Source organism: Myodes glareolus, chromosome 8 (assembly GCF_982192425.1).
Source record: "Myodes glareolus chromosome 8, mMyoGla1.1, whole genome shotgun sequence".
Lineage (NCBI taxonomy): Eukaryota > Metazoa > Chordata > Mammalia > Rodentia > Cricetidae > Myodes > Myodes glareolus.
Window position 1 is genome coordinate 108,749,321 of NC_142033.1, and position 26,691 is coordinate 108,776,011.

A 26,691-nucleotide genomic window follows, 5' to 3' on the forward strand; every position below is an offset into this window, starting at 1 on the left:
TGGGGAGAAAGAAAGCTTACCCAACTGTCTCCCAAAGAGGAAACAAAACCCAACAAAGACAGCCTGCCTGAAGAAGGCTCAACCCGAGTCTCCATGGCTGCCGGGGACAGACAGAAGACGGCAGAGGCAGGGATGGCAGAAAACTCGGGTCGACAGGCCACATTGTGCACGCAGTCGGAGAGCCCAAGGATGTCTGTGGCTATGTCAGCCCTGATGTGGGGAGAATCCAAATCCATAGAAAAACTCAAGGGGGCTTTTGTGAGCTCCTTCCCCATGTCCCCTTAGTCCACCCCAGCACTTGGAAGAAAATCTCATAGACTGTCTTGTTTCTGTCCCTCCAACTGGGCCATAAAAGCCAGTGAAAAGGAGCCACAAGGTCCCAGGTAGGACACAGAATACAGAAAACACTCATCAAGCAACTGGTGATGGACAGGAAGAGAAGGGAAGGGAAGGGGAGGAGGGGAGGGGAGGGGAGGGAAGAAAACAAACTACAACTCTCTAGAAAAACAAAAGCCTCAAATTGGCCCTATTCACACCTGAGTTTAAATGCCAACAGGCTTTTGGATTTATCAAATCAGATGAGAATTCAAGTTTTCCTCACAGCGCTGTGAGCTGTGAGGCTCCAGACTCCCAGAATGCTGTCCTGAAGGTCCCAAAGTGTTGCACATGTCCTAGACTCCATTATAGGAATTGTCCCTCGCAGAGGGATCACCATGAGCCTCCAGGACACACATATGGGCAATATTACACGATAGGTTTCACAAGGCCAGGAAGGGGAAGAAGGTGACCTCTGTAGCCACAGAGCTGAGAAACACCCACCTAACACGCATGAAGCCCGGAGTCCATCCCCAGCACAGCCGAAACGGGGCACAATGGTGCCCACTGTCATGGAAGGTGGAGGCCAAAGATCAGGGTGGCCGGGCGGTGGTGGCACACACCTTTAATCTCAGCACTCGGGAAGCAGAGGCAGGCAGATTTCTGTGAGTTCGAGGCCAGCCTGCTCTACAAAGCGAGTTCCAGGACAGACTCCAAAGCTACAGAGAAACCCTGTCTCAAACAAACACACAAACAAACAAGGAACAACAAAAAAGAACAGGGTCATCCTCGGCTAATAGTGAGTTCTAGAGCAATCTGAGCTTCATGAGACATTGTGGGTCTTTTTGTTTGTTTGTTATTGTTTTGGTTTTGGTTTTTTGTGAAGGGCCGCATCCACATTCTCCATTACAAGATGGCGCTGGCATCCGGTTTCACCACCAGGTGAACGCACATGTGCTTGGTAACTTTTCACTGCTGTCCCCGCCTACTCCCGAGGCATCACCTGGGATAATGGGTAGCGGGCCAATCCAAGGGTGACACGTCCGAAGCAAGGACTATTTCCTATATAAAGGATGGGTTCCCTCATTTAGGGGTCCCCGGCCATGTTAGCTTATGCTCTCTCTCTCAAGATGCATTAAAGCTTTTCTGCAGAAGAATCCTAGTGTCCTGCGTGGTTCTTGCTGGCGAGACGATAGCGTGGGACATCTGATGCCACCCCAGATGCCACCCACCTGGCGCTGCTCAGATCAGGGCCTGCTCTCAGATGCTCCCACTGTCTCATGCCATGCGTAGGCTGCTGGAGAGGTACTGGGTGTTCCAGAAGGATCCATCATGTCCCGACCCCTGGAACCTGTGAATGTCAACTTAGGAGTTAAGTCTTTGTAGAACCAAGATGTGGTGCCATTGAAGCCGGGGAGCAGCCGCATCGCTGGAACTCAAGAGCTCGGCATGAGAAACCATTAGTGTCCCTCAGCCTCTGAGAATCTGAGAATGGAAAATGGTGGAGGGGATGAGGTCCAGTGCATAGAACCCTTGTCCGGAATCCCTTCTCCAGCGTCAGGAGTCCTCGCCTCTCTCTCTCTCTCTCTCTCTCTGGCTCCCCGTGGCCCTCAGGACAGTGGCGGCGCTCTTCCAGGTGGCTCAGGAAGTCCGTGGCAGGACTCCAGCTCCACGCACTGCAGGTCCTGCCCCAGGGCCTCCACGCTGGCTGTTCCTTCTGCTGGGTGCTGCCGTTTCAAGGGACCTGGCTTTCTCTTCCCTTTCAGTTCCTATGCACTGTCTGCCCCACCAGAGTCTGCTAGGGCAGACAGAGAGTAGCTTCCTGAGCACAGGCACCACCTAGTCTGTGTTTTCAGGTTCCCTTCCTCCCTTCCCAGCTGCCTTCCTGCCAGGGTCCCAGCATCTCAGTCTAGCCTCCAGTTAGCTCTCTAGCGGAGGAGGCTGGCCTTGAACTTCTGACCCTCCTGCCTCAGCCTCCCAAGAGCTGGGATGACAGGCCTCGGTAGCTTCTTTCTGTGTCTGTCTTAGTTTCTCTCTCTGACCAGGACTGGACAGGAGTGTGTTGCGCCTGGGGCCTGGGCCCTAGGTGTGAATAAAGCCCAAGCTAGGCCCCTGATCCCCACACAGCTGCAGGTGACCCTGGTCCAGGGTGTGCGTGTCTGTCTGGTGACATCCTTAGTCACCGTCATTTGGTGTTTCAAGTTCAGGAGCGGATGCTGGGGATTGGATTGAAATTCTTCCTCCATACAGCAACTCCAAAAGCGTTGATTGGTTGGATGGAGACCACTGTGTGGGGGAATCCTGGAGGGAGTGTGGGATTCAGAGACCAGGCTGGGCTGGGTCTGTGCTCCCATCCTGCTTCCTGTGAGCCTTGGTCTGTCAGTCTGTGCAATGGTGGGGAGCGGTGAGCTCCCTTCAGTGGGTTCCTGGTGTAGGGCTTGGGGACCAGGCAGGTGACAGTGAGGATGAACAGGGTCTCAGAGAGACTCAGTTTCTTCTGCCCACTCTCTGTACCTCCTATCCAGACACACACCTCAGACCTGGACACCTGGACGAGGAGGGTAGATGAAAAGTGACCCCAGTATGCAGAGGGACCACTGGTGCCGGCGTCTGTAGCGGCCACCTCTACAGTGACAGAGGGCAGGGCTTCAGCTCTCGGGACAGAGGACTTCTGTCTGTTCTTTGTAGTTACCAAATAAAGAAAAAAAATGTCTGTATAAATCTTGGATTGAGGCAAAATTCACACCTCAAATTTAAAATCCCTCGTGAATTGTATCTGTTTTGTTTGTTTGTTTTTCAAGACAGGGTTTTGCTCTGTGTAGCCCTGACTGTCCTCACTCCGGAGACCCGGTTGGTCTCAAACTCACAGAGATCCACCTGTCTCTGCCTGCCGAGTGCTGGGATTAAAGGCGTGTGCACCACCACTGCCCGGCAACATGGATTCATGTTTTTAAGACAAGAAATAGGGCTGGAGAGATGACCTACATATTCTTGACACACACAGACTCCTGCACACACGTGGTTCATGTTTGTACATTCAGTCACACATATACACACAAAAATAAAGCAAATATATTTTAAATGAAGAAAAGAGACGTGACAAATAACTAGGTGTGGTGGTGATTCCAGAGTCTGAGGCAGAGGGACAGCTGTGAGTTCCAGGCTCGTCTGGAGAACAGCATGTGTATCGTCATAACAGTGAAAGAAAATGAAGACAAGGTAGGGAGGGTGTCAGTGCTGTGGACAGTTCTAATAGCAGAGTGAATTCTGGCCACCAAAGTGTGGGGACACGTGCCAGTGAGTCGGCCTGGACTGGATCCAGGGACCCGAGTAAGACATCAATGGGAACCGAGTGAGGTCCAGAAGCAGAGGGAGGTTTCTATGCATCTCATTGCCTGCTGCTGGGTGGGAATGTCACACACTGGTACCTGGGATCAAGGCCAGCGTCTAAGAGCCCAGGTTACTTCCCTGGTGACTAAAGCATGACGCAGAAATTTAAAGTTCATTAACAGAGCACAGGCTTGGACTCTGCAGAGATGGCTCGGTGGTTACCGTGCTTGCCGTGAAGCCCAAGGGCTTGAGTTCAAATCCGTGGCAGCCAAGTGAAAAGCACTGGGGAAGCAGAAGCAGGCAGATCTCCGTGAGTGTGAGTTCAAGCCCAGGACAGACAAGGCTGCACAGAAAAACCCTGGCCAGATGCTCGGGGTGAAGGTGCTGGTTGGAATCCTGGCGGCCTGAGTTCGATCCCTGGGGCCGACATGATGGAACGCGAAAGCTGACTTTCCCCAGTTACCCTCTGACCTCCAGCACACCCACCTCCATATGTAAACACACGCTGATAAATAAATAAGTAGATATATTAATACATATTTAAAAATAAATAAAATCAAGATAAATCTTTAAAAACCCTAAAACAAACGGGTACATATATTCCTTCCTTGTCTAGAGATTCTGGCCCTGGGGGGTGGTATGGAAGCCCCAGGCAGCAAGGGCTGGCCCCCCAATCATCATTCTTAGCAATCTCTCAAACTCCTAGCTGGTCCTCGGGGATCTGGGGACCCGGAGGGGCCCGAGGGGCAGTGCTTCTCCAAGGAGACTCCCCGCTGGGCTGGGGCTGGGGGCAGGCAGATGTGCAGTGTACACACACTTGTGACTGCGGCGGTTTGCCCCTTTCTTTTCCTAAAGCGGGAGCCTGTCTGGAGCAGGGGCTGTCCTGACAGCTCAGATTTCATGGCTCTTTCATCACACTGGCCTTTGGCTGGAAGGAGCCCGGCCCAGCTCACAAAGCCCCTAAGCCCCCCTCCACAGTCATCCCTATACCCTGTATTCTCCAAGTGGGATCCTTCTCTCTCGTTTCCTATTAACTTCAAACGTCGCAATCCTATTATGGCAGGGGTGGGGTGGGGTGGAGGGGAGCAGCCTGCTGGAAGAGGGAGCCATTTCTCTGCTGACCCAGGCAGAGTGGTGAATCCTGGAGACATCCCATGGACAGACACTGGTCACTCGCGAAGCTGTCTCTGGCCTCCACGTGTGCACAGGCACACATGCCATGGATTCCGCCCACACTCTCAGGCTCGACCCTGACATAGCAGCCCTTAGCCCCAGCACTCCAAAGATGACACACGGGGAGACACTTGTGGAAAGGCCCGGGGGTAGGACAATTTTGGTTTGACTCTATGATGCGATAGAGTTCTGGGGTTAGAAAGTAGGGATTCAGGGGAGGCACCCAGAGGTGTTTAGTACATACAAGGGGAACCCATGAACAGATCCCTTAGGTGCTAATATCCTAGGAAACCCCCACGTGCTAGTGACGAAGGAGACATACAGGTGCTAAGACGGGGAAGAGAAGCCGGTGCTAATTACAACACAGGAGATCCCGGAGTTCCTTTCTGATGCCCTCCTCCCCCTCTTTCTCTCTTTCCAAATGTATTGAGAAATAGACAGTTCCCTGCAGCTGAAAGAGGTCTCAAGAATGTGTCTCCACTGGTTTCTGCGAGGGCGCCAAATAAATGTCACAGGAAAGAAATGGCTAAGGAAATTCCCGAGGCCTTGATCTCCCTTCGGACTGTGCCGGCCCCTCCATTCCACCCACCCCATTGATCCTGACACCCAGGGCTCCCCGTTCTCACTCAGCTCAGCCTCAGTTTCCCCATCCATATCTGCTCAACCGCATGGATGTTTTCAGGGAGCCCGCGCTGGCGGGGCCAGTGTTTCCCTAGCACAGCACCATCGCTAGGTCTTCGTTGGCCTCTTCGCTCCACCTAGTGGCCGCTGGAGCTGCAGGCCACACACAGGTCAGGAGAGAGACCTCTTTCCCACTTTCCTTCCTTCCACTCTTGTCTGGGAAACTGAGGCACTGAGCCACTGACCCTGTGACATTCTTCCTCTGTGGCCTCAGTTTTCCCGCTTTGTAAAGTGGGTATAAACAAACAGACAGTTGTGTGGGTGCAGCAAGATGAAGGTTGACCGTCGTCATACAATAGGCACTCCACCAACGTTGGCTATTGACCAATACTGAGTATTAATATTACCGCCGAGGCTAACGTGCTCTCTGCCAGCACTAAGCTCCTCCCGCCTCTCAGGTACCTCAGGACCTTTGTGCGCACGGTTCCCACCCATAACAACACCTTTCCTACTGGGTGGTGGTGGCGCACGCCTTTAATCCCAGCACTCGGGAGGCAGAGGCAGGCGGATCTCTGTGAGTTCGAGGCCAGCCTGGTCTACAAGAGCTAGTTCCAGGACAGCCAGGGTTGTAGAGAGAGACCTCACCACAAAATAAATAAATGAATAAAAATTTAAAACCATGAGACTGAGTGACAGCAAGACTGGCTCTGGAGCTGTCCACGCAGAGAAACCGAGGCCCAGAGTGTCCCAGCAATGGCAGAGCTTCCTGCCCCACCGTGCGGAGAAGCGGAGAAGCGTGAACCCACCTCCTCCCTTGTTGCTCTCCAGGGAAAGGTCCGGCTTCAAGGCATAGACCAGGCCAAATTGAAATTGATCGTGGGGAACAGCTCGGCAGGGTGGAACAGACATGCGACCGCAGGGGAGCACGGGGGTGCCAGAGCGTGCGAACACTGGCCTGCCCGTGGTGGAGGTGAGCTTAGTGTGTGCTTGCAGGGGTGGGGTGGGTGGGGGACACTGCTAGCAGAGTTCTCCGGGGACCCAGAGGGCAGGGAGCAGGCTGTCTGCCGCAGGAAGTGGGAGGACACCCCTCCCAACCATTCATTCATTCATTCATTCATTCATCCGTTCTAGAACTTAAGACAATGATTTTCTCTATGTGTGCATGGCCTGTGACCACCCTCCCCCCAGCAACCCTCTACCGTGTGTGTGTGTGTGTGTGTGTGTGTGTGTGTGTGTGTTTTATTTTAAATTATTTATTTTTGAGTTATGGTTTCTCTGTGCAACAGTCCTGGCTGTCCTGGAACTCGCTCTGTAGACCAGGCTGGCCTCGAACTCACAGAGATTCGCCTGCCTCTGCCTCCTGAGTGCTGGGATTAAAGGCGTGCGCCACCACACCTAGCCTCTTAAAAATGTGTATGTCCTTGGAGGCCAGGAGGGGCTGTCAGCTCCCCCGAAGCTGGAGTCACAGGGAGTCGTGAGTTGTCATGTGGTTGCTGGCCTTGACCCCGGTCCTGGGTGGCAGAAGCAGCCTGCGCTCTAACGGCTGCTGAGCCTCTGCTCTGTGACTAGTCCATGACTGTCCACTGACAGCAAAGGAGGCCATCAGAGTGGCAAGCCCTTCCTTACGACAGGGGAGAGTCTCCTCTCTGCTCAGGGCGACTTCTGGACCATTCCCAGCAGTGTGTGTAACACGGGAAAGTCAGATGTCCAAGGCCCCAGAATGACTCAGAGATGGCAAGCTACTGGGACGGTGACACACAGCCCTCAAGCAGCAGGTTCTGCATTGGACCAGGGAATGAGGGCTTTCTCTCTGTGGGCTCCATCTGACTTCGTACCTCAGTTTCCCTGGGCGGCCTCCGAGCCCTGGTGACTAGGCACGTGTCCAAGAGGCAGCCATGTTCCCCTGAAAGCTCTCAGACCCTGACCCGGAAGCCTCCCCTCGGTGCCTGGGCCGAGGGTCGAGCCCCAGATCATCTCCTGAAACCCCTCTTGGGGGACAGCTTCGACTCTGGGATTAGGGGGCCAGGGTCAGGGGCCAACAGCATTTGCCTCGGCTCCATTCAGACCGTGAGGGGATCGGTTCTCCCTGCCATCACGAATTTCCTGAACAAAAAGCCCAGTGGAGGGAGTGCGAGGCCGACCGGGGATGCCCGGGCTTAGGGACATTCCCACAGTCTCCTCCTCCCACGTGACCCGCATTCCACCCTCGGACACAGGTGGGGAAACCGAGGCTGGGAGCCAGCAGTGGCGGAGCCGCCCAGCGGCCGTGCAGCCAGGGGATCTCAGCTAAGCGATGGAGGACGCGGTCGCACAATGCACCCAGGCCAGGCGGGAGGTGGCAGCCGTTCCAGCCAGTGGACAAAGGCGGGCAGTCCGGGACCCGCGGGGGCGCGTTCCGCTCGTCAGCGCCTGTTCCACTTGAATCCACCCTGGACAGGCCAGAATAATCCCTCCCCGGGCCACTGCTGGGCCGTGACGACTTGAAGGGGGCCCGGTGGCCTGATTGACAGTTGGGGGTGGGTAAGTAGGGGAGCCCAGAGCGCCCCCCCCCCGAAGCCTTTCTCCACCCCCAGGCGCTGGGAACAGCATGGAGAATCATAGTGGTGATGGTGGGGAAACTGAGTCACAGAGCCTACCTAGACCCGGACACTGAGGTCATCCGTGGGGGTGCCCTGGGGCCCTCTGAGACATCCTCACCCTGGGCCTGGCTGAGCCCTGGCCATCACTCACCCTCTGTTCATTTTCTCTGCATCTGGATTACCAGTTACCGCAGGTGTCTGGGCCTTGGCCAGAAGAGGTGAGGAGATGGAGTCCTAATCAACTAGCCTCAGTTTCCCCAGCCAACATCAAAGAGGGCTCCCCCTTCCAATTTCCTATGTAGCCAGTAGGGCAGGGACCCGGGGACAGCAGGCGACTTCACAGTCATGGTTGGGTGGTGGAGAGGAGACTATGGCACATAGAGGCTCCCGCCCAGGGAAGCCTTGAAGTCAGAGAATTCTGGGAGAAATGCCAGAGTCATTTAGAGATCAGAAACCCTCCGGCAGCTTCAACAGGAGAAGCAGGGCATGGTAACACACCAGTCATCCCAGCACTGAGACAGGAGGATTGCTGTGAGTTCCAGAACAGCCTGGTCTACAGAGCGAGTTCCAGGAAAGTCGGGGCTACACAGAGAAACCCTGTCTCAAAAATAAATAAATAAATAAATAAATAAATAAACAAATAAACAAACAGAAAGGCTGTGAGTCAGCTTGCAGGACTCTTACCGCGCTCCATCCCCAGAACCACATAAGCCAGGCTTGGTGACACACACCTGTCACCCCAGCACTTAGAAGGCTGAGGCAGAAGAATCAGGAGTTCAAGGTCATCCTCGACTACACAAGACCCTTTCTCATAAAAACAAAACAAATCAAACAACAACAAAATATAAAATGAAAGGTAAGAGAAACCCCACCGAACAGCCTTCTCATCCCGGCTTCCTGCAGCCACCTGCCCTGCACAGTGGTCCCTCCGCTTGCCGCGACCGCCCTAAAGGACCCTACAGCCGCTATGCATCTGCGATGGTACCCACAAGACCTGAGGAGCCTCCTGGGTACCGTCTTCAGTTAGCCAGCTCAGCACCGGCCCTAGCGAACAAACAGTAGGAGATCTTTTACTCCACACTCAGTGTCTGGAGAGCGGAACACAATGATGTGCCGTGTGGACATAACTGGGGTGCGGGGCCCCTGAGACTCCATGCTGCTCTGTAGGGTCCATCTTTATGGAAACCGAGGGAGGGACAGACAAGAAGTGACAGCCTCTGGCGGCCTTGGGGAAGGTCTCACTCCGGGCCTCAGTTTCCCCAGCTATAAAAACTGGCATCTTCAATGAGAAAACGGACCTCCAGGGACCAGTCTGCCCAAAGCCCTCCAGAGCCCGCCACCCCAGCCTATGATCTGCTAATCCCCCAGCCAGCCCTGCACCTTGGTTTCCCTCCCCTCCCCGTGGCCTAATCCTGGGATTGTCCAGGTCATTAACATTGTACATGGTTTTCAGAAAAGATTCACTGGGCCCCAGAGCGGCGCTCTCTGGTGATTAGCTGATTCCTAATTGAAAAAATCCCCTCCTACCCTCTGCCCCTTCGTGGGCACTGGGGCTGGGAGGACCCCACAGTTGTGTGGGGGCCCCTTGGGGGACTCCTTGGGCCTGTGCGAGCCAGGGGACAGACCACAGCAGCTCCTGAGGGCTGGTGATCTGACTAATGCCTCTTTTCTCTGGGATAACTTGGGACCCAGCATCTCCCTCCCTGACTAGCTCCCTCACACCTGCCCCAGATCCCCAGCAGGGAGGGGAGAGGGCAGCTGGGGGCTGTGAAAGTGGGTGATGTCTCCTTGTCCTCTCCTGCTGTCCCCAGTGTTCACTGCCAGCTCCCCAACCAGGCAACTTAATTCTGCCTGTCACCAGGATATGGGCCCGGGTTATTTATCCAGTGTATATATGTATTTTAATTTAAAGATCTGCCAGCGGGCACCACTGGCTCCCATGGAGTCCTCCCCCTCCCCCATTGCCTCCCGCGTCTGAGAGAGGCCTTGCCTGTCACCAGCCCCATCCCTGGCCTTCCAAGGGGGCGTGAACATAGAGAAGGAGGCCAGCATTTCCAGCCGTCCTCCGGATAGAGACAGTGCTTGGCCCAGGCCACGCAGTAGGTCCCTTGAGACGCTCAGCAAGTGTTCCTCAGCTCAGGAAGGAACCCTGTGTCCTCAGCCATCATCCTGACCAACAAAGTGAAGCTGCTGGATGAGCAGGGTCTTCCATGGCGGGTAGTTAAGGAAGATACCGGAAGCAGGTTTATCTAAAGGTATGGCCTCAGCCTGTCCCTCAGTTTCCCGTTATAGCCACAGACTTGATTGCTGAGCCACAGGCCTGTTAATGCGTGATAAATGACACTAATATCGCCCCAGTATGTGGGGACCCAGTTGTCATTGACACAGGGCAGGAGGGAGTGAGATATTTCCTCAACTCTAGCTCAGCAGTGCTGGCAGAATCTAAGGGGTAGGGGCGGGGCCAACATGGGAACAGCTCCCAATCCTACGGGGGCGGGGGGGGGGCAGCCCCTAATCCTGTCAGAACCTCCAGAAGGTTCTCCAAAGACTCCAGACTACCCGACCATCCCACGGTGACCCCAGGCTCCCATTTCTGTTGGAGAAAGGGCCCTTGAGGGCTGTTCCATGGCAGTGAGCTCCCCAAACTGGCTCTGGCCTGGAGGAGCCCAGGTGCCAGGTGAGAGCTGGCATCTCCAGGGAACCACCCCACCCACAAACCATGAACAGGGTCCCCACATGGAGCCTGGGGACGAGCCATCCTTCTTCCCTCAACTATAAAGTAGGTATACCCTATGGTACAGATGGGTAAACTGAGGCCCAGCAGGCCAAACAACCATCTCTCTCTCTGGGAGACGCTAGCCCACCAAGCATCAGAAACTGTACTTTGTTTTTTTTTGGTTTTTCTTTTTTCCTTTTTTTCTTTTTTTGCTTTTGTTTTTCAAGACAGGGTTTCTCTGTAGCTTTGGGAGCCTGTCCTAGAACTCGCTCTTGTAGACCAGGCTGGCCTCGAACTCACAGAGATCTGCCTGCCTCTGCCTCCCTGTGCTGGAATTAAAGGCATGCTGGAAGATTTTCTTGTACCCAGAAATTAGGCCCACTGTGGAACCAAGATCGGAGCAGAATTTTAGCCCCCCAAATGCAAAATGGAGAAAGGAGAGTGGGGGCCAGCATCACAGGGGATGGACCTGAGTGTCTCGGCATCATCCACCTTATGCCCCTGTCTGCCTGGCTCCACGGTCACGGTCCCATCCCATCAACCAGAGGGGCCCAAGGGAGGCCTCAGTTTCTCGGGCATCTCCACCCCCAACACCCATCCCATTGGCCACACTTCACAGGAGGCCAACTGGGTCCCTCCTCCTCCTCTAGGGCACCATTTTCCATCCATGGGGTTAGGAGAGTCTGGGAAAGACACTCCCTAGGGGACCCAGACAGGGTAGGTACCTCCCCCTCTCAGGCCTGGTCTGTGAGTCAGTAAGTAAGTGTAGAGGGTGGAAGAGGTGGGGGAGCCCAGGAAAGGAATTCTGACCCTCCATAGCCAGAAGGGTCTCAGGCCTGCCTGAGTCTCTGGTCCCCACCCCCCCATCTCCTCCCTCCCTGGCCTCCATTAAAGCAGAAACCCTTGACTAAGTTTACGTCGGTGACATGGCTGGGTGGGGGAACCCCAGAAGCCCTGTCCACCCACATTTGGGGATGCAGCTCCACTTTCACACTGGCAGGGGTTCCAGAAGACCTCTGAACCCATGACTGAACCCTCGAAGCAAAGCCCCTCCCAGACGTCCAGTCCCACAGGCCATGTCCCCAAATGCCGGTCACCCCCACCTGAGGCCAGCATCCCCTAGAGTGAACTGAGGCCCTCAGCCTGCTGGTGTTCCCACAGCCACTCAGGGCAATTGTGTCTAGTCAATTTCCGCCTTGGGTCGTCTCTTGTGATTCATGATTCCCCATGTCTCTGCACTGTGTCCATGAGTCCCACTGATGTCCCACTGCATCCCAGGACGGTGGAAGGTTCTGCCAGGTACCAAGATGGAGGAGGAGTCTAGTGACGTCTGCACAGAGTCGGTGCCCCTTGCACACACGGAGGGCTCTGACCTTGCAATGAGAGACCATTTTAATATTTTCTATTTATTCATTTTAATGTTTTAATTTTTTCATGCAAAGGTCTTTTTATTAAAAGGCTCTTCTTACTACATAGTAAAAGCTGACCTCAAACTTGCCATCTTCCTGTCTCAGCTTCCCCAGTGCAATTTGGATTTGACACTCTTTTTTCTTTCTTTTTTGATCATGTAGCTTTATCTGTATAAATACATACAGCATTTATTCAGTCAGTCAATGGGCACTGGTTGAGGGCCCACTGTGTACCACGAGGATGCTAGTTGGCAGGGACAGGGACAGGCCGGGAAGCAGACTGCCCAGCGCCCTCACCCTTGGCGCAGAGGGTCCGAAAGATGAAAAGAAAGGAAGAAAAGGAAGATCTAGACAAAGGAGAATTAGCTGCGTAAAACAAAAATAAATAAACAAACAAACAAACCAAGCTGGGTGTGGCACACACCTGCGGTCCCAGTCCTGGGGAAGCGGAGGCAGGAGGGTCAGCCTGTAGTGTGGGAGACCTAAAGAAAAAAGAAAAACAGAAAGGCGGGCGTGGCTTTCGCTGAGGGGCTGGGGGAGGTGGATGCTGCTTTCTATTGCAAGCTAAGGGGCCAGAACCTTCATCAGGGTCCCTGGGGACCTCGAACCTTGCTGTCCCCCCATGCCATCACCCCCTGCCCACTGCAGCCACTGAGGCGGCAGTAAAGGGCTGCGGGAGAGAGATTGCTTCTCTCTGGAAGCTTCGGGTGGAAAAGACTCAGACACAGGACGAGCATACCGATGGGACTGCAGGGCTCTGCCTGGGTGAGGGGCTCGGCGTGGGGATAGGCCCCAGGCCACGGACACACCTGCACCTGCTCCGGGCTGGACAGGAGCAGGAGGTCCGAGGCTTCCGTTCACCTGGGTCACTTGGACTGCTTTGTCTCCTCGTCCCGGGCCCTGGGTTATAAACTTGCATGGCCTCAATTGCTTTTTCCACGGATTCTGGGATTTGAACTTGGGTCCTTGGTGTGCAGTCGGTTTATCCACGGAGTCACGTCTGGGGACCTCACTGTTTTCTCCTCCATTCCATATCTGCACACACCTTAGCCCAGGCTGGCCTTGACCTCAGAGACCCACCTGCCTTGATCTCCTGAGTGCTGGCCACCAACTCTGGCTTCTTGCTGATGGTGTTTTTTCCTAACACCTACCACTGTGGCTGGCAGTCAGGGTACCTGGAGCTGGCAGCACCCTGGTCCAGGTGATGAGGGGGCCTGATGGGGGTGTCTCTAGCACTGGTTCATCGGTACAGCAGAGCCTCCTAAAGACGGCGCCTGCAGTTGGTCTGCCTTTCTCTGGGCAGGGCCCGCATGGACACAAGGTCCTTTGTACAGTCCACCGGCCTCATTAGGAAGCAGCCCCCGTTGCAGGGCAGAGCGGCTGAATTAATGGGCTCAGAGCGTCGCCTCTCAGCTAATTGTGCCCGAATGCAGTCGCCGCGGGTGACACACGGACGAGGGGCCACCACCGGGATCCCAGGCCCTATGTCAGGTCACTCGTCACCAGTGGGGCTAAACTGGGGAACCCCAGGCCTCCCTTCCCCGAGACAGACATGAACATCACCACAGCCCTCACACACCTGAGTCACATGGGAAACTGAGTCACAGAAATGTGGTCTTGGCAATGGGAGATAACTCAGAACATGGTTACTATGTGTGTGTGGCATGATAAAGGTCAGAGCGATTTCGGCATCGGATTCACTATGTTGAGACAATCTTTTGTTTCCTGTGTACACGCTTGCTGCCGTGTGACAGGCATGTGCCATCACGCCAGGCTTTTGTCAGAGAATCAGGGCGATCCCTAAGAAGCCGGCCTTCTACCTGCAGATCCCCCAGGACCCTGAGAGTAGGCAGGAAGCAGCAGGACTATCCCCAGAACCCTCCCAACTGTCCAAAGAGGGAGACCCACATCTTATAGTTGGTTCATTTTATTATAAAAATACAGACTTCAAAGCTGAATGTGATGAGGGGCCGGCCACCCGTCCCCCTGCCCCTACAAAAGCTCCCCAGCCACCCCTTGCCATGGCGGCCATCCACAATATACATTTATCTAGAATATATATAAAATACAGAGTGAGGAAAGGCGGGTAGAAATCCGAAATCCGTAGAAACGCGTCGTGTGGCCAGCTTCATTGGGTCCTTTGCTCCTTCTGTATTTTTGGTAGGTAGCTCCCCTTTTCAGTCTTGTCCAGTTTTTTTTTTTTTTTTGGCTTTTTTTTTTCTTACAAATATTACTAGGTCACATGATTGGGGGAGGGCTCCAACGGACAAAAAAATGAGTTTATTGCGAAGTGTTGTTTCTATTCTAAAAAGTCCACCCCACTCCCCCAACCAAAATAAAAGTCCCCTCGAATCGAAGGTCTGGAAAATTTTTTTTTAAAAAAAAGAACTTCCATTCTGTCCTCAAGAATACATTAAAATAAATCACAGTACACATTTGCTGGTTTCTATTTACAGAAATAAAACGTCTTCCCGGCCCTGGAGATGGTTGTGCCTGGTGGAGGGGCAGGGTGAATTGCAGGGCTGAAGGGCTTTCTGAGATCTGAGGGACGGGGGCTCAACAGTGGCTAGAAGAAGGGGCCTGAGCCCCTGGTGCCCCACTGAGGAGCTGGCACCATACACCCCTTCTGGGTCAGGCAAGTCTATGGTGGGCTCCTTCTGAGACCCAAATAACAGAACCAGAGAAGAGGAGTGGCTGGCCTGTCCCAATGTCACCAGCAATGCCCGGGAATAAATTAACTAAAAAAACCCTCAAGTCTTTCTGACTGCACTTAAACAACGCTGGGAGGCCTCGAACTCTCTGGTGACCTTGGAGAAAGTGGCTTGGCCTGGCTCTCCTCCTCAGGCTTCGGGATAGTGTCACCTCCCTGGGCAGTGGGCGGCCTCCTCCGGGGGACAGCACCATGAAAGAGAAGCAGCGAGGATTTTGTCTCGGAGGCAGCCGCGTGGGTCCGAGGGCTGAGGTCAAGGGGTCCAGGTGGGGCTGGTGTCCTCCGCCTGACACTAGGAGCCCAGGAGGGTCCAAAGCACGGGGACCGTGGAGAGGAAGAGGTGGCAGCCGCCCAGGCCACTGCAGGAGCTGTTACTGGTGAAGATGGGCTCGGCCTCGTACAGGGTCTCATCTGTGGGGACACAGGCCATCAGCCAGGCCGCACTGGGCTGGGCACTCAGGAAGGTCCCAGGCTTGGGGGAGGGGTCGGGATGAGACTCTGCAACCCCCAGCTCTTTGGGCCACTCATGGAGTCAAGGGCAGGGTGAGGGGACCTGGGTCCTTCCCAGGTCACTACACACTAAAGACACTCACTGGCTGGACGCACGTAAACCTTCAGTCGCAGGCAGGGACGGTCCACCAGGTTGGGAGGTGTGGCAGCTGGAAGAGAGGGCAACCTTCTGAGGGTTCCATGCTCCCTTCTCCACATTGCTGACCCAACCCATAAAACTCTTAACCATGTGTCAAAACCCGAGACACAATGCCCTAGGCTTCCTGGGAGTCTCTTCCATGCTTCCTCTGTCCAAGCTGACTCCAAAGGCTGAGTGAGTTATGTCTCAGAGCTCAGGAACAGAGTGAGACTTTTAAAATTTATTTATTCATTTATTGATTTGAGACAGGGTCTCTTTATGCAGCCCTGGCTGTCTTGGAACTTTCTTAAAAACCAAGCTGTCATGAAACTGACAGAGATCCCACTGTCTCTGCCTCCTGAGTGCTGGGATTAAAGGCGTGCAGCAGGACACCTAACTTAGGGTGACATTTTAAACAAAAAAACAAAACAAAGCAAGGGCTGAGGAGGTGGCTCGGCGGGTACGTACTGAGACCCGAGTTCGGATCCACAGCTCGCACACGTGGAGGAGGTAGAGGTGGGAGGAACGCCCAGCCAGACTGCTCATGTTGCTCCAGGTTCAGTGTGAGGAAGGACACAGATCAGCCCTGGGCTCCTCGAGCCGGGGCACGTGTGTTTACATGTGCACACACAAACACAGAAACAAGTAAGACATTTGGGTGTGCGCTCGGCCGTCCTGTTGGAGTGGAAGTGAGAGGGACAAGGTGTTCAAGGTCCTCCTTGGCTCCCTATGGAGTTTGAGGCTAGCCTGGGCTATATGTGGGTGGCTGCTAGGCAGCTGGGAGGGGAGATGCAGACTGGGGAGATCCGTAGTTCAGTGGACTGACCCCAGGATACCACCTCATGGCCTGTCAGCCACCCTCACCCATCTCCCATGCTGGGACTGAAAGATTAAAAAGTACAAAGTAAAAATTAACACTTGAGCTGGGCAGTGGTGTGGTGGTGCACACTTTTAATCCCAGCACTTGGGAGGCAGAGGCAGGTGGATCTCTATGAGTTCAAGGCCAGCCTGGTCTACAGAGTGAGTTCCAAGACAGCCAAGGCTACACAGAGAAATCCTAGTCTTGAAAAAAACAAACAAAAAAGCAGAACAAAACCAAAAACAAACACACAAACAAAACATAAGCATTCTTTGCAAAGATGGAAGGAATTATTATTACACTCCTGATCTTTTCGGGATTCTCATTTCAAAAAGAAAAATATCATTTTTTTTTCTCATTTTCTGGGACTTCATTGTAAGAACCTTCTGCCCGTCCCCATCCGCTTCTAACTTGAATTAAAAGGAGGAGGAAGAAGAAGAAATGGAGTCTGGTGCAGTTTAATTTGACACAGTAAGAAGACTGGGCGGCACATGGGATTCACTGCAGCCCCAGGGTGCTCCGAGGCCCTGCTCCCTATTGGGCCTCCCAAGGAGACAACTCAGAAATGGAGTTTCCTCCATCTCACCCTCTTCCTCCCAGGGTTGTGGGGCATGAGGCTGGATGACTGTTGAAAGGCACTGTCTGCCTCAGTTTCCCTGTTTGCTAAGGGGGCTAGCCTTGGCTACTCACAGATGTAGTAGTACTCGTGGCCAGGTCGGAACTCAAAGCCCAGGGAAAAGGGCGTGAAGAGTTGGAACTTCTCTGAGAACTTGAGGGGCCCCCCAGGCGCTGCAGGCCGGTTGCATTCCCAGCGCTTGAAGCCTCGCTGCCGGTGGTCGCAGGAGGCATGACCCTCGCCGTTGACCATGTACAGGATGTACCTCTCCATGTGCTCAGCCGGGGGCAGCGGCGCCCCATAGTGCGGGCAGTAGATGTCCAGGTAGTCATTGATGCTCACCTCCACTGTGTAACCACCACCGTCACCCACGGTGCCCACCTGAAACCTGTGGGGGTGAAAGAGGGCCGGTCAGTGGTCAGCACCAGGATGGATCCCTGTCCAGCACCAACTTCAGCCTCAGTTTCCCTGCAAGGAGGCAGAGCTTGGAGGGAAAGGCAACCTGACCCTTCCCTTGGCCTCCCGCAGGGTAGCCCCTGCGCAGGCATCTGGGGATCAAGGCAACTTTCCACTCTGTGCGATCCCAGGATGTTTCCTGCCCTCTCTGTGCAACTTCTTGAGACAACCTCTTCTAACCCGGGCTGATTTTGAACTCCATCCTCCTGCCTGCACCTCACAGCGCTACACAATCTCTCCGGCAGGTTCCCCGGTTTCTGGCCAGTTACATTCCCACCACCCCAGTTCTGCCCTCAGCCTCAGCCCTGGCGTTGCCCCGCTGTCCCCAGCTGTCCTCCAGGAGGATCGGCCTGACCCAGTCGCGTCTTAGAGGACAGAGGTTGGCCTGTGGGGTTGGACAGCGGCTCCCCTTCCATCTCAGCCTCAGGCTACAGCAGCCGGAACCCTCAGATCTCACCGAGTGTCCCCCGGGTCCCTGTCATGTAAACGCAGGCCGAGGGGGGTCGAGGGGGTCCTGTGAGAACCGTTATTAGCATATGAAAGCCTGGTAGCTGGGAGTGGGAGGGACTGCCTGGGGCTCCTTCACCTCCCAGTACAGCTGGGGAAACTGAGGCCCCACAAAGGGGAACTGGGAGCTTCCTGGTGCCTTGTGGGGTGGGGTGGGGTGGGGTCACTGCTAAGCGGCAGCTGAGAGTTCTGGGGCTCAAGGTCATCCTCAACTACACCGAGAATCCAAGGCTAGCCCGGGCTATACGAGACGCTGTCAAGAACTGCAGGAAAAAAAGGCAGCTGCTGCTCCTGGGCTCCTGTACCAACCGGAAGCCTGAGCGGAGCTTCCAGCACGGCTCAGTCACGGACTTGGCAGATTCTTGGAGCCTCAGTTTCCCCCGTCTATCTCAGCTACTCTGTGCCTTAGAGTTGGAAGTCCTCTCACTTGAGGAGGCCGCGGGCACCCACCCTGTTGTGGGTGCTGGGATCAAACTCAGGACCCGATGCTGGCAAGGCAAGCGCTTTACACACCCAGCTGTCTACCCGAACTCTCTGACAAAGACAGAAAAGGACGCTGGCCGCACCTCTCCTCCCTCTTGTTCCCCACTGATCCTGAACTCTGCCCTTAGACAGCAGTGGGGCTAGAGAGGCTTGGAGACATGCCTGGCCTTCCTCATGGGTTCTGGGGATTTGAACTCAGGTCTTTGCTTGTGCACAGCAAACCACTTTGCCTACTCAGCTGAACCTCCCAATGCCCACTGCTCAGACGGACAGAACTGCAGATGCTGGTCCTCAGTAGACCATGGCAAAGATCTGTCAGCCTCATTTGTTTCCCCAAATCCAAGGCCAGCTGTTCTGAATATAAGCCAGACACCAGACCCGGAGGTCCAATGTTGTCCATCTTTTCCTGGTCTCTCCAGGCTGCAACTTGCACATGCCTAGAGCCCACCTTCCACCCTGGGCATGTACCATTAACCACAGTTGGTTCCTGTAGCCAAGCCAGACCCTGCATACAGCGGTGCTCCAGCCAGGCGTGTCCAGGGCACCGGGGAGATGAGGACCCCAGCAGACGCTGGTGAAGTATGCTACTTTCCTTTTCTTTCTTTGGCTCTACAATCACACCAGTTTTGCTGTGTTGGTGGTATTCATGGTTCCAAGTAGGTGGGTAGCTAGGAGCCAGAACCCTACCCTTGCACTGGCTGGTGTCTGCAAGGGTGTTGGGGAAGGTGGAGGGCCCACCCCTAAAACAATCCCTGTGGAATTAAGACAAAGCGCAAATGTTCCCTCTGCCTGAAGATGCAGAAAAGCAAGTAGTCAGAGATTAAACTCTCACTAAGGGGTTAATGACCGCCCTGAGATTTCTCACACGGAGTAGGCTGTGGTCCCTGGCCTCCACTCCTTGAAACAATTCTCCTACCTCATGATTTTGCCAACTTCTCTCCTGGGTAATCAGGTGGGCTGGTGAGAGGCACACCGGGACTTGAAGCCCCGAGGTAACCATGGCTGACCATCCCGTGCTCACTGAAACACAATGACACACAGAGAGGTTTCATAGACCATGTCTGCTGTCCACGAGGGACATGACACAGGGACCCATGGGTGCCGGAGGCCTGCAAGAGACTGGGGGTCAAATCCACATGAAGAGAGGAAATGGGGGACCCAGGCCTCACGAAGCCCAGCCTGGCCTCTAGCTCACTATAGCTGAGGATGACCCTGAACTCCCGAGCCTTTGCCCCACTTCTCTGTGTTGGGAGGAGCAGCCTTGGCCACCACGCCTGGCTTAGAGCTCTGGACAGAGCCCAGGCTTTCCTGGCTCTCCATGAGTGCTCTTCCCGCGGAGTCCAGCACCAGACCTTTTATCAGTTTGTTTGTTTTGAGGCAGGGTTTCATGTAGGTCAGGCTGGCCCAGAACTTACAGCAATCCCCCTCTTCAGCTCTTCAGCTTCGTGTCCAGTTAGCAGACGGCTCCTTCTGGCTCATCTGCTACCAAAGGCACCTGTGTGTCTCCGGCAGTGTTCTGTTCCCTCTGGGCACCTAGACTGTCTCATTCTTCAGGACCACACAGGCTCTCAACAATTCTGCCACTCCCCTAAGGCCCGCCAACCACCAGGTTCTCAGAGTCCCAAACCCTCCGGGCCTTGCCTACCATTCCGAGCACCCCAACCCTGGAGGACAATCTCCCTCTCGCTGTTTCTCCTTTATCAAGACAAGGTTTCCCCGCATAGCCCTGACTGTCCTGGAACTCGCTACATAGACCAGGTTGGCCTCAAACTCAGAGGTCCACCTGCCTCTGCCTCTACTGGGGTTAAAGGCATATGCCACCACCAATGGATGGAGGACAATCTCTTACAAAACACAAACACACGACCAGGTCCCTTTCAGGGGGAGCGAGGCCTGCAGAGTCAGAGACAGGAACCAGCCACACTCCACTACAGAGATGATGCCTGCCTCAGAAATCAGGTCTAGCCAGCACCACCATCTTTCTATTCAGGTGTTCTGCTAGTGACAGTGTTACTGTCCACATGGAGGTCACTTGGCATGGGACACCAGGTTGTCCCACTCCCAGAGCCTGGCCAGACACTTCAGTGTCTCAAAGGTGGGTGACATCTGGGGCAACAGGCATCTCCTATGATGTTTGCTTTGGATCCTCATGACCTGTCTGCAGAGAAAAACAGCAGCTGGTAAGACCACTTCTGTGGATGGCCCTGCGGCAGCCGTGGGCACCGAGAGGATAGAGCTGTCCCCACACCAGCTCTCGGCACATACCTCACATAGACTTACTCAGGCGTGCCGCATGAAGATGCGTGTGCACCCCACTCTAGCTGACGCATGCATCCGCTCCCTTACACAATCATGCGCACACGTGCACACACGCAATCACCCCAGCTTGGGGTGTTGTGTCACAAATACCCTGCGACAGCCAGCTCCACGCAGACACGCATCCTGGGCTCCCCCGGAGTTGTGGATGAGAACATGCAGCCACATGCAAAGCCACAGGCCACTGCAGACTCCATGGACACGGGTCCATGAGCCGCTGGACAAAAACCCACAGAAGCCGCATCGAGGTCACAGAATGGGCCTATGGCGGGGTGTCCTTGTCAGCCCGGCAGGCAGGTTACAGCCAGGAAGGGACAGGTCTAGAGATCCCGAGAGGTCAGGGCAGGTAGATCTGGATAGGGGCTTTCGGGAGTGCCTGGGCAGGTGGGTGTGGGTGTCCATGCCTCCTTGCGGAATTACTGCCTTCAGAAAGCCATCCCAACCGTCTTTGGGCAGGTGTGGCTGGACAGGTGGCAGGGAGCACGGCTGCCTGCGTGTGTGTCCCCTCCAAGTCACATAGGGGTCCGTGTCCTACATAGACACGGGTACTCTGGAGCAGGTCCACCCCTCCCCCACTTCTGTTCAGTCTTTTGTGTGTGACCCATACTCACGGTTGGGGTCCCAGCATGCCCCCACTGCCTGTTTTATGCCACACCGCCCATCCTGTATCACACGAGAAGCTGGGGTGTCGATCCTGCTCAGCTCCTCATACTGTACCCCTATATTAGGTCCCCTCGGATGCCAGCCCGAAATCGTCCCCGCACGAACCACCCCTCACCATCCACTGACTCCTAAGACTCCATAGCAGCCCAGACCCCCGTGTTCTGTGTCAATGACAAGGCCCTGGGGCATGGTGGTCATCTGTCCTCAGGCAGGGTCACCCACAGAGGGGAACCCAAGGAAGACTCTCGGCAGCCTGTCCGAACACAGCGACAGGAGGTGTCGGCCTGAGCGGGACCCTGGTGATGAGGACGCCTCTTCCCTTCCTGAGGCAGGGTTCCAACCCTGTGGCAAACGGGGACAGCAGGGCAGCCACGACCCCTTCTCCTCATCCCCATAGACCCTCTATCCTCTGTGTTTTTTTTTTTCCCCAGACAAAGGACAGGCCACACTGGGGACAGAGACTCTGCAAGCTAAAACCAGAAAACTTAGGCCGAGAAAGCGCAGCTTCCCCGACTCCTTGCACGGCCACTGAGTCTTAATCAAACCCACATTTGACCAACATAGCAGAAAGGCGATGGGGGGGGGGGCGTAAGTGGTGGCCCTGCCAGGTCCCTGCTCTCAGCCCTAGGGGACAGCCAGAGAGCTACCACTCCCATGAAGAGACCCTGGTGGCCCTTGTCCCACAGCTTGCCTCAGAGACCAGCTTTTCTGCAACTTTCCGTCCACGGACCAGGAGGGCATCCTGGCTGATGCAGCCGGATTATTTCCCCACTGGTCAGCGCTATACTGCGCCCAAGCATCAAAGACCCCAAGCCTGCCTCCCAGGAACCCCCCAGCACCTACCTACCTCTGAGACCCTGTAACGACCCAGAAGGTCCTATGCTATTCAGAACGTGGTCAGTGGGTATCCATCCAACTTTTCTCACTCCGCCTGTAACAGAGGCTTCTGCCGTATCCCTGACTCTACCCAGTGCCCAGCAGGGTCTGACCCACAAGGTGCTGCTGGACAGCAGGGCTGGGTGCCTTTGCTGGGTGTGGCAGGCTGGGCACTTGGCCACCTGGGTCTCCAGTACCAGCTCCAATTCTCTGGCCATGACCTTGAAGCAGCCCCTCCTTGCACCCCCTCCTGCACCTCAGTTTCTCCAGAAGCTAAAAAGAAGGTGGAAAACGATATGCCCTGGTTGCACCCCTCAAACTGTCCTCCACCTCTTTGGTGCCTATGGTCCCCTCTGTCCCTCTAAAGTGCCTGGAGGATTGGAGCAGCCCCTAGAGTGAATGGAGGGGTAGAGAGGGGAACCTTGCAACTTCCCCAAGTTCATCTGGGGACCCACAGACAGGACTCTCGGAACCTTCGCAGAAGAGCCTCGTCGGGGACTCGGTGTAAGGGAGGTCCCCAGGGAGCTCCACTAAATCCTCAGCCCTCCAGGGTGCTTCCTTCTCCAAGAGGCTAGGGGTTCACGAGTGTTCCCCACCCCATCCCTGTGCACTGCAAGTCCAGCGAAGGAACTCCAGCGTGTGAGGGTGCGGAGGGTTTCCCCCAAAGTCCAGGAGTTCTGCAGGGAATACTAGGCACCCCTGAAGTTCAGGGGTAGGTCCGCGCGCTGCAAACCCCAGGGCTGGGGCCTCTCGGGGTCCCCGGGGGTCCCCCCTACGAGCTCACCTGGGGTTGCTGCGGTTCCAGTAGACTGCGTAGCGGTCAGCGTTGGCTCGGGCCGGGTCCTCGTTGCGCGCACGCAGCGGCAGCAGCAGCAGCAGCAGCGGCAGCAGCGGGCGCTGCGCGGGCGCCATGGCCCCGGTGCTGCCGCCGCGCTCGCTCGCTAGCTCGCTCTCCGGCCGCCGCCTGGCCCCGCCGTCTCCGTCTCCGCCTCCGCGCGGGCGGAGCACCGCGCGCTTGGAGATCCCGCCGCCCCGCCTCTGCGCGCGGCCCCCGCCGGAGACCGCAGGCGCCGAGAAACCAGGCGGCGGGAGGCGGCCGCAGCGCGGGACAGAGGCCCGGGGTCGTGCAATGCGCAAAGCGCTCTCCCGGGCTCCCCGGGCGCGGGGGCTCCCCTCGCCTTTGTCCCCGCTGGAGCTTCTTGGAGGGTCGCGGGCGCCCCCTCCCGCCGCGCCCCGGACCCTCCAAGCCTCAGCCGGGCCCCGCCCCGGCCAGACTCGCGCAGACTCTGCCGCGGATCCCCAGGGTCCCGCCCCAGCCACCGGCATCGGGCAGGAGAACCCCCAGAGCGCTGCGCCGCCCTATGCAGATTGGACCTAAGGGCTGGTCTGCGCCGCGCCTGGCAACTCAGCACTCGAGAGGCGGAGGCAGGAGGATTGCCGCGAGTTCCAGGCCAGCCAACGCTGCAGAGTGAGATCCTGTCTCAAAAAACAAAAACAAAAAGGAATAAGTCGTAGGCCAGCTGTGGTGCTCGCCGGTGTTCCCAGGACACAGGAGGCCAAGGCAGGAGGATCCAACATTCAAGGTCATCTTCAGCTACTCAAGGAATTCAAGGCTAACCTAGGCTACGTGAAACCCTGTATCAGAAAAACAAGCTAAAGTTCAAAGTCCCTTGCCTAGCTTTTTACCCTCCCCAGCTGTACATCCCTGAGGTCCTTGGGAGTCAGTTCTGGAACTCAGGGAAAAAGATGTTCCTGGTAGAGGGGAAGAGCCCAGGCACCAAGCTGTGTCCATCGGATGGGTTTTGCCATTTTGTTTTTCATTTGCTGGGTCTCCGATCGAGTGCAGGGTGCGCGGGATGGGCACTTGTTTCTTATAGGCTGGGAGAAGCTAAAGACTGGCAAGGCTACTGGGATGAGCAAGGCCAGGATGGGGTAGAACTCAGATATGTGGCCTTCTGTGACAAGCTCTGTGCTCCCAACACACGCACACGGGGTGGGAGGTTTGGCGGGGGAACGGGCAGGTTATGAGATCTTCACCCAGACCTGAAGTCCCATGCCCCAACCCCAGTCTGACCATGACCACTGGAATCCTTGTCTCTGTAAACCTGGCCCACACCTCTTCAGGTTTTGCTCAGGGACCTGAACTTGTCTGTCAAGGGTGTTCTGGGATCCCCAGGGCAGGCCCTGGTGGAACCCACAGGAGGGCACAGGGCCATGTGTCTATTTTCTGCCCATAAAGGTGGGTGTCTCAAGGTGGCCCTGCTGGTGCAAAAGCACCCACCTTGGCATGAGGAGGGTAGCCACGATGGGGACCTATTGACTAGACTTGTGTGTTAGGTTCCTGCCAGGAGCAGTCACAAGGACACCTAGCAAGGAGGCCACATCCCCAGGCCTCATTTGCATGCTGGGGCCACCGAGTTGAGAGCTGCCTGCCGCCAGTGGATTTGAGCGGAAAGCTTTCTGTTCTTGTCTGTTGTCTCAAGGTCAGATCCGGAGCGGGGACAGGAACAAAGGCGGCTGTCCCCCACTCTACCTCCCAAGCCTGTCGCTCCAGGCTCCTGAGGACACACAGATGAGGGAGAGCAGGGAAGCTGTTCAAGGGAACCCTGTCTGGCAACGGCAGTGACAGGGAGCCTGGAAGCCCTGTCCCCTCCCTGAGCAGCCTCAGTTCATGGGGTCAGGGGTCACCAGGGGCAGGGGTGGTTCCAGATACATCTTGGTGTAGCTCTGTACCAGCTACCCCTGGGGCTGTGCGCTCAGCCGTGGTCCACCCTACCATCCGATCCACACTCTGAAGGCCCTGGCCTAACTTAGTCTGCACCCAGCACTCATGGCCCACCACCTGCCACTCTTGGTACACAGGGCAAGGCCTCAGGCTCCTGATATCAGAGTTTGGCGGCCCCACAGCCATCCAAGGCCAAATCGCCAGGAAGGAGGTGAAAAACATGCAGAGAAATTTCTCATTACAGAATAAACCGTACCGGATTTCCAGCCTGTGCTGTCAACCCCTGACCTTCTGCGGAGACGACAGCGACACTCACCTGCCCCCATGTCCCCAATGGAACACCCGAGTGCCTAGGCCCTACGGAGAGGTCTGGTTTGCCCACATCCAGGATCGGGGTTCTCAAGCAGGAGAGGCCTTGGTTCTTATTTTTTGCATATTGTGATGTAGCAGTCAGGGGCAGCTTATGGGAGTCAGTTCTCCCCTTCGGCCATGTGGGTTCCAGGAATCCAACTCGGACTTGGCAGCAAGCAGCTTTACCTGCCATGTCTTTCTGCCAGGCCAGGGCTCGAATTTAGGATGGGTACAAGTAGGAGCAGCATCCTGAGGTCAAGCACTTGTACGCAAGTCTCCGGCCCAGGCATGCAGGCAGGCTAGCCAGGCCCCAGGCCTTCCATCTTGCCTGACAGGCCCTTCTCCTGGCTTTCAGCTGTGCAGAGCACCAGCTAATAGTGCATTAACCTTGACGGAACTGCCAATTATCCGTGCTAATGCCGGGGTGCAGTGACTGCTGACAGGCGGATGGTGGTGGAGCCACCTTCCCTGTGCTGGCGAGGAGGCTGGGGCGGGGGCTGGGGTCTCTTCTGACCTCATTATACTAATCACCCTGCCTTTTGAAGCTTCAGCAATGACTGAACTGTGGGATCAGGGGCGCAGATCACAAAATTTGTGGGACCAGGAACCAGGCCCATCCCAGCAGTCATAATACAAAGATGAAACCGATCAACAAACAGGGCAGAGGGTCCCCAGAGCTGTGACTCAGGAGTGCTGGCTTCCCCTGAGTTCAGGCTGGGGGTGCAGATCATAAAGGTTTCCTTCGGGCAACAGGCCCAGCTGAGCAGGGACCCAGCCACTGGAGGGGACAGGCAGAGACAGGCAGGAGTGGGCTGTGGCCAGGTCACAGGATGGAAACGGGGCACCACCCAATGGGTACCAACATTCCTAGTAGGCCCAGGGAGACTCAGGGTCCCAACTCAGCCCATCTGGGCAGTCTGTGGGGCATGGAAGTGGATGAAGACTGGGCACCCACAGGACAGGAGTCCAGGCCACCCACAGGACAGGATGGTTGGGAGGGTTCTGAACTGAACCTAGTCCCAGGTGGAGTCCTGGGAGGCTAGGTGGTGTATGACTGCCATCTGGTGGCAATTTGTTGTTATGATGAGGCAGAATGGACGGGCTGTGACCTCAGGCAGCAAGTGATCCCTGTCTCCCTCCTGTAAGTCGTCCAGTACCCCCCACCCCCGCCCAAGCTAAGACCATGGTTAACGCTGACTAATGTTGAACTGCAGCCCAGAAGCCCCCAGGGAACTCTGCCACAGGTGCCAGTACGCTGAGGCAGAGGAATAAAGAGGTCTCTCTAGAGACTGACATCAACAGGCAGTCAGGAATGACCACCTCACTCACTTCACCAGGATATCTAGGTGTGACGTCAA

At 55.7% G+C, this 26,691-nt stretch overlaps 1 protein-coding gene across 1 annotated transcript; it reads right to left on the reverse strand.

Annotated features, from left to right (window-relative positions):
- Positions 1-14,054: 14,054 nt before the first annotated feature.
- On the reverse strand, positions 14,055-26,593 carry Efna2 (ephrin A2). Its single transcript, XM_048461052.3, has 4 exons — positions 23,042-26,593; positions 17,031-17,344; positions 15,447-15,512; positions 14,055-15,264 (listed from the first exon to the last, which is right to left on the reverse strand). Exons 1-4 carry the CDS (start codon positions 23,581-23,583, stop codon positions 15,146-15,148), a joined length of 1,041 nt encoding a protein of 346 aa, XP_048317009.3. The 5' UTR covers positions 23,584-26,593; the 3' UTR covers positions 14,055-15,145.
- Positions 26,594-26,691: the final 98 nt, after the last annotated feature.

Excerpts from the sequence above, each read along its gene's own strand:
- Efna2 (XM_048461052.3), bottom strand. The coding sequence starts at position 23,583 with ATGCCGGTGGCTGGGGCGGGACCCTGGGGATCCGCGGCAGAGTCTGCG. Across the intron at positions 15,513-17,030 it reads CCACGAGTACTACTACATCT|CTGCCACACCTCCCAACCTG; the intron begins GTGAGTAGCCAA and ends CCTCTCTTCCAG. Across the intron at positions 15,265-15,446 it reads GGTTTACGTGCGTCCAGCCA|ATGAGACCCTGTACGAGGCC; the intron begins GTGAGTGTCTTT and ends GTGTCCCCACAG.